Source organism: Akebia trifoliata, chromosome 1 (genome assembly GCF_017979445.1).
Source record: "Akebia trifoliata isolate Shusen 1 chromosome 1, ASM1797944v1, whole genome shotgun sequence".
Lineage (NCBI taxonomy): Eukaryota > Viridiplantae > Streptophyta > Magnoliopsida > Ranunculales > Lardizabalaceae > Akebia > Akebia trifoliata.
The window spans coordinates 27814525-27829763 of NC_141375.1; the positions used below are offsets into that span (position 1 = coordinate 27814525).

Consider the following 15239-nt stretch of genomic DNA (forward strand, 5'->3'; position numbering starts at 1 on the left):
TTCTTGTTAATTGCAGGTAAATAAGGTGCATTCGGAAATCAACAAATCATATAACTAGTTTTGTTACAATGTGTAAGCAAAAAGAAATCATCCAACAAAATCTCAGAAAAATTCGTCGCCACGTCACCGCAAGGGGGTATCATCTTAGTGCTTAGTGGTAATCTCGAGGAATTATGCCTCGAGATTCAAGCTGCACATTCTAGAAATTTCAGTCATTGTAACTGAATGATCATTTCGAATCGAATCAAGCAACATACAGACCCGACAACCCAATTACGAGTGCTATAAATTAAAGAGTTGTTCCAAAGGAAATGGGTCTTCTATTTTCTCATTTTCTTTCTGTAAATCTCTATAGTTCCTTTGTTCTTTGAGAGAACTCTTGATTATAGTGAGAGCATCAAGAGTAATTTTGCTAATTTTTCATCCTTTAGTTCTTTTTGTAACTCTTTTGAGAGACTATCAAAGAAAGAATCAAAGTGCAGCAGTGTTTTACATTCTCTTCTTCATCTATTATCTTCTTTCTTTTATTAATTGCTGCAATATGATCTTTGCAATGATTGGCTAGACTTTCCTTAGAGAGATCAAGGATGCCGGAGCAAGTTTATCCTAATGTTGTTGTTTTAATTCTATATCTCTGCTTTAAATTGTAATATTGTGAAGTCTCTTATGATGAGAACATCCGATTTATACCTTTGATTCAACCCTTGATAACTATTGCTTAGATAAGTTCAAGAATAGTTATGTTCCGTGATAAATAGAGATATAAGTTAGGTGATCTCATTTAAGTTCATGATTTACATGGATTTTCTTTGGTTACAATCAATGTTTAAATCGATTTATCTTCTGATCCATAAGCAATGACTTGCTACGTGGATCGAGTCATAATTAGAACTAATTGGGATTACGGATGAATTGCAATGGTTGAATTGAGCTCTTTAAGCCCCATTTTTCATTGTTTGCAATTTCTCTTTTCTATTGTTAATTGTCATTTTGTATTGTGTTACAAATCTGTTTTCAAATTCTGTATTGATTTTCAATTAGAATGAACATTTGAATCTTCATTGTCCTTGTGGAACGAATTCAACTTACCCAAGTTTCATTTTAAATATTTGTTCATCTGCAATCCACACAAGTTTTTAAATCGATCAATTAGCTCCTTGAGGTTGAACCTTCTTGGGATGTAAATAGCAAGGGTTCGGCTCCATGAAAAAGTTGAACCACCTTTAAATGAGAATCAATAAGGGGCAGTTCATTGAGGAGGTCAATCCATCTTATGATGAATTAATATGAGGTTCACTCATTGAGGAGATCGAACCATCTCATAGCGAAATAGTTAAGGGGTTGGCTCCTTCTTGAGGTGGTACAAGGTAACAAGTGAAGGGGTTGGCTCCAAAAGAAGTCAAACCACCTTTTGATTGAGAAGTCGATCAAAAGGTAAAAGGGATCAACTCCAATAAGAAGGTCGAACCCCCTTGGGATTAGACGGTTTGAAGGGGTTTGACTCCTTTAAAGAGCCCAAACCACCCTTAGGTTTGGGAGAATGAAGGGATCGACTGCAATAGAGAGACCGAACCACCTTTAAGTTTGGAAGAGTGAAGGGGTCGGCTCCATAGGAGACCGAACCTCCTTGAGGGTTGATGGGGTCAATCGAACCACCTCAAGGTATGGGTTTGGAAGAGTGAAGGGATCGACTGCAATAGGGAGGCTGGACCACCTTTAAGTTTGGAAGAGTGAAGGGGTCGGCTCCATAGGAGGTCGAACCTCCTTGAGGGTTGATGGGGCCGATCAAACCACCTTAAGGTATGGGTCGAACCCATATTACTTGATTATTCAGATTTAGATTGGGTTAAATCAGGATCTGAATGTCTTGATCCGACAACTTTACTAATCTGAATGAGTGTGATTTTTTTAATTCTTACATATAACTCATATATTCTCAAACTTGGTAAATTTTTGTGGGGGCAAGTGCTTGCAGTGTAAATCCACCCTTGCTTCATTCACCTCCCTTCAATGTAGAGTATGGGTAGGATGGCCATGACCTGACATCTTTCTTTAGAGCGTCTTGGTTGTGAGTATCTGACTAAGGAAAAAATTATGAGTGCATTCGATCAAGTAGGTGAGTAGGAAAGGAGATAAATGAGCTTAGTAATAGAACTTGAAATGTTGCAAGGAATATAGGAGGGCGTTCGCTGGCTAACGATTTGGCAAACGGATTGGCAAACTTTTTTCAATCGTTGGATATAGGATAATCGAACGGACCAGATTCAAAATAACAGCTGATCGGTTAAGTTATAAAACTATAACTTATTTACCGCGCCATCCCTCTCTTTCATAATAATTAGTGTTTCCTCCCTCCTCTTTAAAACCCGATCGAACATAACAGGGAGTTCTCTCTCTCTTCATCGTCAAGAACTCTCTCTCCATCGTCTCTCTTCGAACATAACAGGGAGTTCTTTTCGAACTCTCTCTCTCCATCGTCTCTCTTCGAACTTAATTGCAGCCGAAACCCTAGAGAAGAGTTTTGCAGCGAAATGAGATCGTGCGAGGGTGAGGTAGTTGCAGCGTTCGTGTTCATGTGAGAGAGAGGGTTTCAACGTTCATGTTTCGTCGATGGAGTTGCAGTGAGGTCAGCCGTTCATGTTTCGTCGATGGAGTTGCAGCAAGGTCAGCCATTCATGTTTCGTCAATGGGTTTCAGTGCGAGGGTTTCAGCGTGAGTAAGTGAGAGAGAGATAGAGAGAAAGAGAGAGGCAGCGAGAGTGAGAGAGAGAGAGAGAGAGAGGCAGCGAGAGTGAGAGAGAGAGAAAGAGGGTGAGAGCGAGTGAGAAGAGAGAACCAGAGAGTTCTCTTCGAAGAGAAACAGAACTCTCTGTTCTGTTCTCTCGATTTTAAAGAGGAGAGGGAGGTCACACGAAATATAGCAAAAGTGTAGGGACGGCGCTGTAAAATTATAAATTTTATAACGTTAGTGTGATATTCGATCTCGTCCGTCAGATTACGTTTTATCTAACGGTTAACAAATGTTTGCCAAACCGTTTGCCAAAAAGTTAAGCCGCGAACGCCACCCATATATATATATATATATATAATAATTGTAGTAGGTAGTTAAATAACTTCAAAAGTAGATTAATTGATGGAATTGTTGACTGTTATCTAAGGTGGTATCCTAGTTGAGACATCGTTTTCCAGACTATTATTTTAAAATTTTATTTTAACCTAGATAATAATATTAAAGTAAAATGTTTTTTTTTTTAATATGATGATAATGATCATCATAATTAAAATCATTCAACCTATGATTCGAATGAATGTTCGAAATGTTAAAATATTGATAAAATGTTATATTACTTTGGGAGTCTTGGATTGATTAATTATTATTAATAGCAATTGGGCAATGTTTTAAGGGACATTCCACCGCCAAAACTACCTTTCACACATATAACTACTAATTTATTAAAAAAAATGGATGGAAAAGATAGTCAGGTCTCACGTAGCATCATCATCGTCCACTTGAGATTGGTCGGTTGTATTGTGGACCCACAAATCCTATCAGCTTTTATAAATGAAAAACACTTTTAACTCTTACTAAGGGTGGTTGAGCTCACTGCATTGACAATTTAAATCACAACCCTCCTGATTTCATGGAAAAATTCATATTAAAAAAAATAATAATAAAATAAAATAAAATAAAAAAATTTGGGGCTTGATCCATGGTTTTGAAAATGGACGGCTATCCAATTTCCATGGAACTCCTGAAATTTAAAATTAAAATTCAACGATAAAAAATAACAATTTTTTGAAAAGATTTATTTTTTAAATTCATAAAATTTTTTCCTCTGAAGCATTATGCTGTATGATCATGTTTTTAGATGTCACAGGATGAGTTCAATGACCCTTAATAAGAATTGAAATCTTACTGAGTTAGTAAAGTTAATTGGACCCCTTAAAAATTGATTATCTTCTTATATATATCTTTACTATTGTAATGAGAGAAGGCGGAGTAAAGGTGGTTCCACATAATCAAGGTTATTTGGGCAAGTAATCTTAAAAAATCCTATAATCAATATTTTAAAATTACATATAAGCCCTTTTGATTCATCGTGCAACAAAGAGAAAGAAGAGAGATTGTTGGGGAGAAAGAACATTCTAAAGAATTCTTATTGGAGAAGGAGATTTCCCTCTTTTAAGTTGTATTAACAACTGTTGATGTTTCCTTGAGGCAAACATTAATGTTCATATGGGTCTTTTAGAATTAAATTTTCGTAAGGTTGTGAGGGATGTTCTTTGGTCCCATTAGAATTTATGTGAAATTGAGATTTATGGAAATTAAAACTTAGTATTTATTACTTATTTGATTGAACATAATTTAGTCCAAAGTAGCATTTTTGTCAATTTTGTATCTCATTATTCAATTGTTTACTTGAATATAGTTATGCATTTGCCAAATATGAGGATCTCTTAGGATACGTAATACATCATCACTAAGTCACTCGACGAGGGGTCACACAATGTGGAAAAAACCCATATTTAGTGGTCCAAGGTCGTCAAATTTCATAAAATTTGACAGACCAAGGGAACAAAATTTTTATTGTCAATTTTTTTTGTCCGACTTTTGTAAGCTATCGAATTTGAGGAACATCAACAATTTCGATTACTAAAATTCATAGGCTTTGGCCTGTCAAATTTTGTTGTCGAAATTTTCAATTTTCACGTAATATCATAAGCCCTTAGGTCATGCGACGAGGGGTTTCAAGCCCACATATGAGTTTGCCTTGAGCTAGAGTTTGTTTCTGTTTAGCATTCTAGTAATTCCTTTGTAAACCCTATCAACGTTCATATAATCTTATAAAAGAATCAATCGATCCAACTATTTCCCTACATACGCAAACAATGTTCTTTAGGGGAAAAAAAAAATCAATTATCACATTTTGAGTACTCTAAATAAGTTCTACATTCTGAATTCCATATGTGCCTTAATTAGGTTATCAAAATACCCCTTAGTTGACATTGTGATTGCTTTACGTGGAGGTGTGTATGAAGCTGTAGATGATTTTTATCAAGAAAAAAGTGAAAAGCATCTATCGTTCTATAGCCACCTCTATGTTAGCTCAATGTCTAACACAGTCACTACGAGACCACTCCATTATCAAGTGCATCATTATCCCCTCCTCCCTTAAAAACAAGAAAAGCTAAGGTGCTTGCGTGCATTAGAAATTTTGTGAATTGAAACATGATGTACTTTGTATTTCAAAATTAAATTAATTTTAGATCCTCCTTTCCTAATCCTCTCAACAAAAGGAGAGGAGCAGTTTTAAAAACTTGATTTATATCAAGTCATCTTAGTTTGAGCCACCCCAACGAGATGTATATGATGAATCACTATTCACATTGACCCAACAATGCTTGAATATCGAGATTTTGACCATCTTAACTGAGTTTTTGAAAATTATTAAATTGATTGAAATATTTAATATTTTTTTGTAGCGGTAAAATTCAAACTTACCTCAAACAACTCATACAAAAGCTTCTATGGTAAATCCTACCTCCTCTGTCAAGTTGGGGCACCAATGTAGTATCTGCCAAAGACATTCTGACTCCTTATTATTCATAATTACGATTAATTGTAAATTATAATGGTTAGTCAAATAATCTACCTTTCGAAAACCCCTTCTGTCATGATTTATTATATTTTTTAGGTTAATCTTTTTCCTTAATTATCCCTTCAGTCATGTCATCTATTTCTTTATTCAAAAGGATTTAGTTAGGGTGATCTTCTTCTAAATCCTTGGGTTAATTAACGAAAGTTACAAAAATGGAAGCTATTCACTTAGGAATAGATGCTGCGTCAATCACTCTTATACTCTTGAGATGTTTTCTACACTCCAACTCGGAGAAGAGTAGAACTCATCCCAAGAATCTACTCTGCCTTACTCTTTAAAGACTTATGAAAGAGTGGTTCTCAGTTTGACTCGACTATGCTGAGTTGCATATAACTACTTCACGTCGAAGGTACCACGGGGTTAGGTTGTGCTAGGAGCCCTACCCAACTATGAAATTATTCTTAGATTTGGACATGTGTTTGGTCTAGATTCACTCTGAGTTCTACCATATACTTCATATATTTTTAAATACTTTTTAAAATTTTGAATATTTGTGATCAATATATAAAATAAAAGTCTAATATTCAACCTCATTTAATTTTTTTAATATAAATTTAGATAGAAATAAGATACTTTATTTAGCAATAATACTGTTTATAACATAAAAATAATTATTATTTAAATAAAATTTATTTATAAATTAATTTAAATTGGTTTAGAATGGTTTGCCCCGTAAGTACATGGGTTTGAACCCATGAGAGAGAGAAAAGAAAGAGAAAATTTTCTTGGACCAGGTTCTAACCCATGTGCCTAAACCGAAGACCTGATCCAAAAATGAATTCGGCCTAGTCAACTACCTATCGACAGCTCTATATTTAGATTGAGGCCCCCACATACAGTTGGATTATACGTGGCAATTAAGAGGGAAACACAGTAGGCCTTGTGCCACTAATGCGTAAGACGGGAAGAGAATTTCTGCCTCCATCCAATATACGGCTGTGATGGGAGGAAAAATATTCCTAAAAAATGTATATACGAATCTCTATAAAACGAGTACTAATGTACTATATGCAAAAATTTTGCACGTGCATGTGAGCATGTCCTCCACGTTGAGGCGCACGATAAAAGAAGAGAGACATCGAGGGCCCCACAACTCGTCATTGTCCAGCCGTCCATCGAACTGTAACCTCTCGTCTTCCAATTTTCTAATAAAAGTAAACTCTACCCGCCCCCCTCTCGCAACCTAATCATCTATGTTTCTTCATCTGCTTTTCGTTATCTTTCTCACTCTCTACCCGCCCCCCTCTCGCAACCTAATCATCTATGTTTCTTCGTCTGCTTTTCATTCTCTTTCTCACTCTTTAGCCTCCAATTCATCAACAGCGATCGAGATCGGAAATTTTCGAACTCCAATCTTCAAAGATCATTGATCCTCAAAGCGTATTCGACTACATGTAAGTAAAATTCGATTACTTAAACTCAAAAAACAATACTAAAACGAAAGTCTTACTAGTAATATTGATTGTTTCTTCTAATAATGAAGTTAATCATGATGGATTTGGATTCAGTTTTGATTTATATCTGATTATTGTTGTTCAATTTTGTTAAGTTTGATTTTGAGGTTTCTCTTAGTTTTTGAGATGGTGTTGATGAATTTGTTCTGAGAGTCGATTAAAAAGCACATATAGTTTTCCAAAACAAAAGCTAACTTGATCAGAAATTTGGAGAGAAGCGCAAATCGCTTCTTTTCTTCCTATTTTTCTTTCTCTTTCTTGTGGAAAAGAAAAACAGTTTCTTTTTGTTTGATTCTGATCATCCAAATAAGTAATCACATTCTTTTTTTCACAGAAAAGTATGCGTATTATATACCCTGCCCATTTTAGAATCCCCAAAATAATTTTCATCATAAAATTTACTAATCTTCACCACCCCATCACTTCCTCTAAAATGAGATATAATTATGATCTAATCTATTTGATAAATTGTAAAATGTCTTGTTTGTTATAGTTTTGGATATATTTGTCATCTTCTCACAACAAAAGTTAAAGTCCGCCCACCTAAACTTTCATAATCTATCACTGCGTCACAATTCGACTAGAATAGGGGCCCAACCACTTTTTTATTTTACCCAAAATGCCCTGCTTAAAAGCTAACTCTAGAGATAAAAAGACACCTAGATTGATGCGAGTCCCTTACCTAAAAGTTAATGTAAAAGTAGGGCCTGAAAATTTTTTTTGAGAGATTTACTCGGCAGACCCAACTATTGCGTTTTTATTACGAAATTCTTGGAATTCTCACAACTCTGACGGGACCTTATTTTATGAAGTTTGTTACCCACCAAACCTCACTTTACGAAGTTTGTTATCGAGCAAACCTACCTTAGGATCATGTCGTAAAATTTAAATTTATGCGGTTAAATTTGATATTTTACATATCTTAGAGTGGATTCTAACAACATCAATTTGGTGCATCTAAAAACATGATCTGATACCATATGATTATAAAGAAAAAAATTCTAAGAATTTAAAATTAAAATAAAATAAAATAAAAGGTTAAGTTTCAAAGTTGTATTTTAATTTTAAAATTGAGAGTTCGATAGCCATCCATTTTCAACACCTAGATTAAGTTCAAAATGATTTTTAATTTTTAATTTTTTCTTTTAAATCTGATTTTTTTCTAATTGTACTAAATTATATTCATGGTAGCGTGATTGTAAAGTAAGGTTTGTTCAAGTAACATACTTGGTAAAGTAATAAAGTTTTTGTAATAAAATTGCAACTAGGAGTGCAACTTGGTTTGGTTCAAACCGAGAACTAAACCAGATCAATAGCTTTGGAGTGGTTTGGTTTGATTCGATTTGAAACAAGTTGCAATTTGATTCTAGATTTACTAAAATGGAGAATCGATCAATTTGGTTTGATTCTCTGATCAAGTTTGTATAGAACTGAACCCTTATGTAATAAGTAAATATATATGTGTATAATAATTATTATAAATTATTTTAGGAGTTAGGACATAGGTTAATGATCTTTTATAGATAAACTAATGACTCTTTATGGATAGATTAATAATTTATTTTATGAAATTTTATGTTTATTATATATGTAGAGGCGAAATCGAATTTTACCTTGATCGACTATTTCCTATTAATCTGAAGTAGTTCCTAAGTCCTCTTATAAGCATTGGTGTGATACCTGCCAATAATCCTTCAACGCCCAAGTTAAAGTTGCGGAGAAAACATTATTAAAGAAAAACAATGTTGACTCTCATTTTTCCTCCATTGATTCTTCTTATATGTTATTTCTTCAAATCAAAATTTTCCCTTTAATTGGGATTCGATTACGGTGAATCCCCTAATTATAAGGATCCTAAACAGAATTTGAATATTTGAGATTGGGTCCAAGATTCTTGGGAAATCTCTAGACTCGACATGCGTAATCCAAAATTGTGCAGATATTCGGATTAGACCTGCCCTGTTAAGCAGATTAGGTCTTTCCTTATGTTGTCATGCCTTATTAATCAGACTAGACACTATTACCTTGATCTACCATACTGTTGGGTAGGATTGGATTTACTGACTCGTTTCAAGTACCACTTATCCGGTTAGGACACGTATATGATCTAGATAATGTGTGCAATATATATATATATATATAATATATATATATATATATATATATATATATATATATATATATATAATATATATATATATATATATGGTGGCGGCTCATGGGACATATGTAAAAACAATGGTTTTTCAAAAAATAGGTTAGAAGTTTTGGATTGAACTGATTTTTTGCGAGAGTGGTCACTATGATGAGAAGATCATTCTCACAAGAAATCAGCTCAATCTGAAACTTCTAAATCCATCAAAAGTGATTTACAAATTATTGGCAAAAATTGACAAAAAATTGACGATCCACATTCTAAATCACTTTTAATGGGGTTAAAAGTTTCAGATTGGACTGATTTTTTTTTTCCGGATAATCTTCCCATCATAAAGATCATCCTCATAAAAAATCAGCTCAATCCGAAACTTCTAACTTATATTTTGAAATTTTATTAATGTTACATTATTTTTACATATGAAAATATGTCGCTTGATCCGTTCTATATATATATTTTCATTAAAAAATAATACTTACAATTTATAGAATATTGACAACCCATAGAATTAAATGACAAATGTCAATTCGATTTCAATTTGACCTCAACCCGAAACAAACCGAACCAAGTTGCACCCTAACTGTAACAGATAGGTCTGCCCCGAAAATCTCTCTTTGCCACAGAAGTATGGGATACACCTGTCACATGAAGCCGCGTGTATTGAATGCATTTCTAATTTACTAAAACTATCCTAATTAGGTACAAAACTACCCTCTCAATGCTTACGTGGCACACACCGAAGAATCTGTTACCACTGTGAGCAAAAATTCACTTTTAATTGAAAAACACTTCTGACTTTTATCTCTCCACGTCTCTTAAGAATGAATATGTGGGCCATGTCATGCCTGAGGGGACAAACTCATCAATCTGAACCATTTGGTACTTCTGTACAAAGCTGATTATCCTTCGATGGGCAGCATTAAAGACCAATGATAAGGTGTCCGTAACACCTTCATTATTACATTAGAATAACAATCCAGGACATTAATTTGGAGGCTATGATGACATCACCCAATTTACGATCCCACCTGTATAATTTACACAACGTGATCGTAACAATATCTTAATCCACCAAATATTATTGAGATTTCATGTTTTGTCCCTTTATAGATAGCCATATTGATATGGTACCGATCGCACGAAATGATAGATCCTTTCAGTTTAATCTAATAATACTTATATTTATTTGTTTGTTAAATGTTTGATGGAGTTATTCGTTTTGAGGCTTATTTTGTTGAAGTATGAATTTTATTGAGAAATCTTGACAATTATTTAATAAACTTCAATAGAGTATATATATATATATATTTTTGCTAAGCGTATTTATAAATATTATATGAATCAAGAAATATGAAAACTAATCTAATATAAAAATTTGAAAATATCCTAACTGATATATTCTAAGAGTAGTGATTTTCAAACTCCACATAATATACTCAAAATACTCTCTTGATGTGGTATGTGCTAAAATCATAGATATTTTTTTCTTGAAAATACACAATTGCACATATTTGGGGATGTGTAGATATGTATCCTTAGGCATAAAATCTATGATTTTAACACATGTCATGTCATGAGAGTATTTTGAGTATGCCATGTGGGGGAGTCAGATTATCATGACTTATATTCTAAATATAAAGAAATATTTTAGAATATACTAATTGATATAATTTAAATATATCATTCTTCGTCAAAATTGTTCATTTGTAATGAGATACACTGACAATGATATAATGTCATACACCTTAATACAATGTATTTTATTCTTTTACATCCTCCCTCAATTGCACGGTCATTTGAAGAAAGAGTATGCAATTGGTTGCATTCACTAGTTGTTCTCAATCTCAAAGAGTAACATGTCCATTTGATTGCCAAAAAACTCAATCATTCTTATTAGTGATCACCATACGTTTAGGAAGTACATCACTGTCACATCATTAGATCAAATTTGTCATGATTCTTCTAGATAGTATATGAAGTAAGATCATGTGGCTTATAAAAGAACTCTGATTGAAGAGTTTAAGATATATAAAAACAAAGAATAAATATCATGAGACATAAGTGAGTGGAGTAGAAATGTTAGAAAGATATAGAGCTAGAGAGAAGAAAAATGGGCTGGAGAGGATATGTTCTTGATAATTTTTTGCTACCACTTATTGTCTGTTGTATAAGTTGTATACGATATTAACTCTTTTTTATGAGAGATGATTCTATTGGCACACCAACTTTTACTAATAACAACTAATCATTTTGAAATTACATAGTTATTTATATGTAGAGTGGTGTGTTGTAAGTAAAAGTTGGTGTGTTAATAGAATCTCTCTTCGAAATTTTCCCCTTGATGAAGCTTTTTTCGGATGAGTTGCTTTTATTCCCATTATGCATTATGATGACCCCGGAATCGGGCTCATCCCTTTCGACACCTTATCTTGGGCAACCACCCTCCTAAATGCGGTCCCAATTTCACATCTTTCCTGTTAGGGGGTTCAAAAACCTTTCCATTTTCTGGGCAAGAACATATATACATGAAACTCTCTGGTTCTCTACTCAAGGGACCACTTGTTGACAGTGTTGGATGTATCCATGCTCGCTCCCCTCCACAATTGCCCCTGGGCAGCCTCAAGAGATTTTATACCATGCATCGATGTAAGGCCATGCCATTGTTTGAGCATATAACATTGCATTAGTTGAGAACCAAAATTCATTAGGAGCGACTATACATTCTTGCGACACATAAAATTAGCTCCGCCAATGATCAAATGCTACAATGTTTCAAAGAGTCGAGTATATTATCGCCACCTACCTCTCCGACATCCATGGGGCTGTGCTCCAGGATAAGGATAGCTTTTGGTATTTCACCAAGTGGTCCCTAAAACTCAAGTCCAATTTGACACCGTTTGGTGGCGGTTAATTGGCTTAGATGGTTGGGCCTCACGTTCAAATCTCTGCAAAGTTAAAGGCATGGCTAGCAACCTTTGTACACATGGTAGCCCATTTCACACCACTTACAATGGTCTTCATTAATAATGGATGGGAAAGATATGAAACAAAGAGATCAATGTGTTAGTGAAGAATTTGAAAATATATGCTCTCGGTTATCTTGTATTGTGGTAAAGAGTCTTGATAATATGACTTGCCAGGTGGCCTAATTAATTACTCCCTGACCTGATCTGGGAACCGTAGATCCATGTGCCTCGGGATACAAGATTGCACTTTCCCATAAAAGAGTATCCCGATGCATATAGATCTACAGTTCCCAGACTTACTCACGTCAGGGTGTCAATTGAGTATGACACCAGGCGAACCATATTATCAGGACTCTTGTGGTAAATTATAAATTTTATCTTCAAATTTTTACTGGATACTAGTGATGGAATATAGTTGCATTTTTACCACTCTCTTGGTTGGTGTAAGATTGCTTGTGAGAATCAAGCGCTGCAGCTTTTTTATTTGAGGTGCTGTTTTTGTATGTACCATGTAATGGGCATTTTACAAAGGTTTTTTTTTTCCCAATTGATTTTGACTTTGATGTAATGTCTAGGATATATCATAGACAATTAATGCATCTTCTTCTTTTGTATTCTTGATCGTAAAATAACAATGATGAATCCAATTGGCGAGTTGACTCGTCGATCCATTAAAGAATTATTCTGAACGATTTCTTAGTTCAAATCAGAATAATTTTTTGGGTATTTTTGAAATCTAGTTCAGAGTGGTATCAGAGCAAAATCAAATAAACAAGTAATAATATCTCTTCAGTCTGTTCTGTTGCCGTGATCTGACCCACACCTTCCTCTTGTATCAGATTCAGGGGAAATGACGTCTCATCACCCATCCGAACTGGATTGCGGGACAGCAGACTCGGTAGCATCCTCCCCGCGATCGGATCACCCATTGCCTGGCTCTCACAAATCACACGAAGATTTCCAGCCACGCATCCGAGTCATGTGTAGTTTTGGTGGTCAGATCCTCCCTAGACCGCACGACAATCAGCTCCGATACGTGGGAGGCGACACGCGCATAATAGCGGTCAATCGTTCGACTTCCTTCTCCTCCTTCCTCACCAAACTCTCAAAGATATGTGGAACAACCGAAATCGCCATCAAATACCAACTCCCCAACGAAGATCTCGATGCTTTGATCTCCGTGAGCACGGACGAAGACGTTGAAAATATGATGGAAGAATGCGATCGCTTGACGCAAGATGTCAACCCTAAAACAGCTCGGCTTCGGCTCTTCCTTTTTCCTATCGGCACTTCTCGTGCCAGCAGTATCAGTAGCATCAGCTCCCTCCTTGGCGGCTCAGCAAGGCGTGAACACTGGTTTTTCGATGCCCTCAATGGCGGCCTCGGATCGGCTTCACTCGATCGAGGCAGGTCTGAAGTTTCCTCGATAATTTCTGAAGTCCCCGACTATCTCTTCGGCCTCGATAACTCAGAAGAAACTCGCGAGTCGTTGAAACCCAAAAATCGACCTGTTTTGGCGGATAATGTATCGATTTCGGATCCCGGTTCGCCCGCTCCATTCACGTCGTCTCCTTACAGCTCAATCTCAGCGCCGCCTTTCGTGATTTCAATTCCTGATCTGCCACCTGTCAAAACCAAACCTGAAAACCTAGCCCCAGCTGTAGATCCAAAAGAGAATCAGGTTGAGAGTTTAGCGGGGACAGGGGAGCCGCAGATTCCACCGCAAACTGGCTACTTTGGTAACCCAGTATGGCAATACCTGCCGCCAGAAGCACACTATCCAGGTTCCGCGGTACAACCTATGCCGGTTTACTACGTTTCAGGTGGTAACGTTCAGGGTCAACCGGTACCCCTTCCGTCACCGTACGTTCAGAGATTTCCGATACCTTCAGGCCAGGTTCCAATGGGATACCAGCAGCATCCGGTTCACGGTGTGGGTCAGATGTACGGTGGAGGTATGAGACCTGTTACGGCTGTGGAAGCTTACGAGTTCCCGGCGGGAGGGGTTGCGGATGGAGTTGGTCAGAAAGTGTATTATGGGGCGAGGCATCCGGGACCGTTTCAGGGGTAACGTGCTGAAATGGGGCTAGTGGAAACTGAACCGGTACGGTGATGAAGATCTCTGTATGGTTACGCGTAAGTGTTAGTTTTTACAGTCGGTGAAAAATGATTGGATTGAGTTGGTTTTAACTGTAATTATAGCATGTGCCATTTTATTATTTTTATATTATTTATTGTCAGAGTTTGTGATCACGTGGGTTTTTGGAACATATTATAGTGAACGATGTATAAGAAAAGGAAAAAATGTGTCATGATTTATGTCTTTAATCACCCAAGTATTATTATTATTATTATTATTATTTATTATTTATTATTTATTTTAAATTACTTTTTTATTAGTGATAACTGACGCTTTTTTTACACTCTCTTGATGTAATTAGGATCATAAATCTTTTTCATTATGCATCTCAAAAAAAGATCTATGATTCTATGCACTGTCATGAAAGACATACAAATAATGTCAATTTTATAGCGTCAATTTATCATGAGTCATTATTTTTTTATTTAATCGAGGTATTTGACCCTAATAGCCTAGGATAAATCTTTGAGAGTAGTCCTACGCGATGATTCCAATTCAAAACTTCTCTTGTTTAAGGTGTGGCCTTCGCCATTTCATAAGGTTTGCCAAATTTTTAAAATTGAAATTTTATTTACCCCCAACAATATATTTTTTTTTAGTAAGGCAAGCAACATACTAAGGCACCAATCATATTAATGAATAAATGGGTAGAGTATGAGATATGAGGGAGTTTATTCCATGTAGATTTTTTTCATGTATCATATTTCAATTGAGTCAGAAGAGTCAAACCATAAGAGCTATCCCACAACCGTAAGATGCACCCACCATCATAGAGAGTCTTAATGAAGTTAGCATACAGAGTTGAAATAGCGTAAGCCTGTCGACAAAATCTGGTCAATTAAATTTGATAGGTCAGTGATCTTCG

The 15239-nt window shown here is 35.5% G+C and overlaps 1 protein-coding gene across 1 annotated transcript; it reads left to right on the forward strand.

Moving 5' to 3' along the window:
• The first annotated feature begins 6826 nt into the window (after positions 1 to 6826).
• Positions 6827 to 14607, forward strand: LOC147411410 (Octicosapeptide/Phox/Bem1p family protein). The gene is made up of 2 exons (XM_086448338.1): positions 6827 to 7053; positions 13074 to 14607. Exon 2 carries the CDS (start codon positions 13085 to 13087, stop codon positions 14303 to 14305), a length of 1221 nt encoding a protein of 406 aa, XP_086304464.1. The 5' UTR covers positions 6827 to 7053; positions 13074 to 13084; the 3' UTR covers positions 14306 to 14607.
• The last annotated feature ends 632 nt before the right edge of the window (positions 14608 to 15239 follow it).

What these genes read in the sequence shown, in the direction of transcription:
- LOC147411410 (XM_086448338.1), top strand. Translation starts at nt 13,085, where the DNA reads ATGACGTCTCATCACCCATCCGAACTGGATTGCGGGACAGCAGACTCG.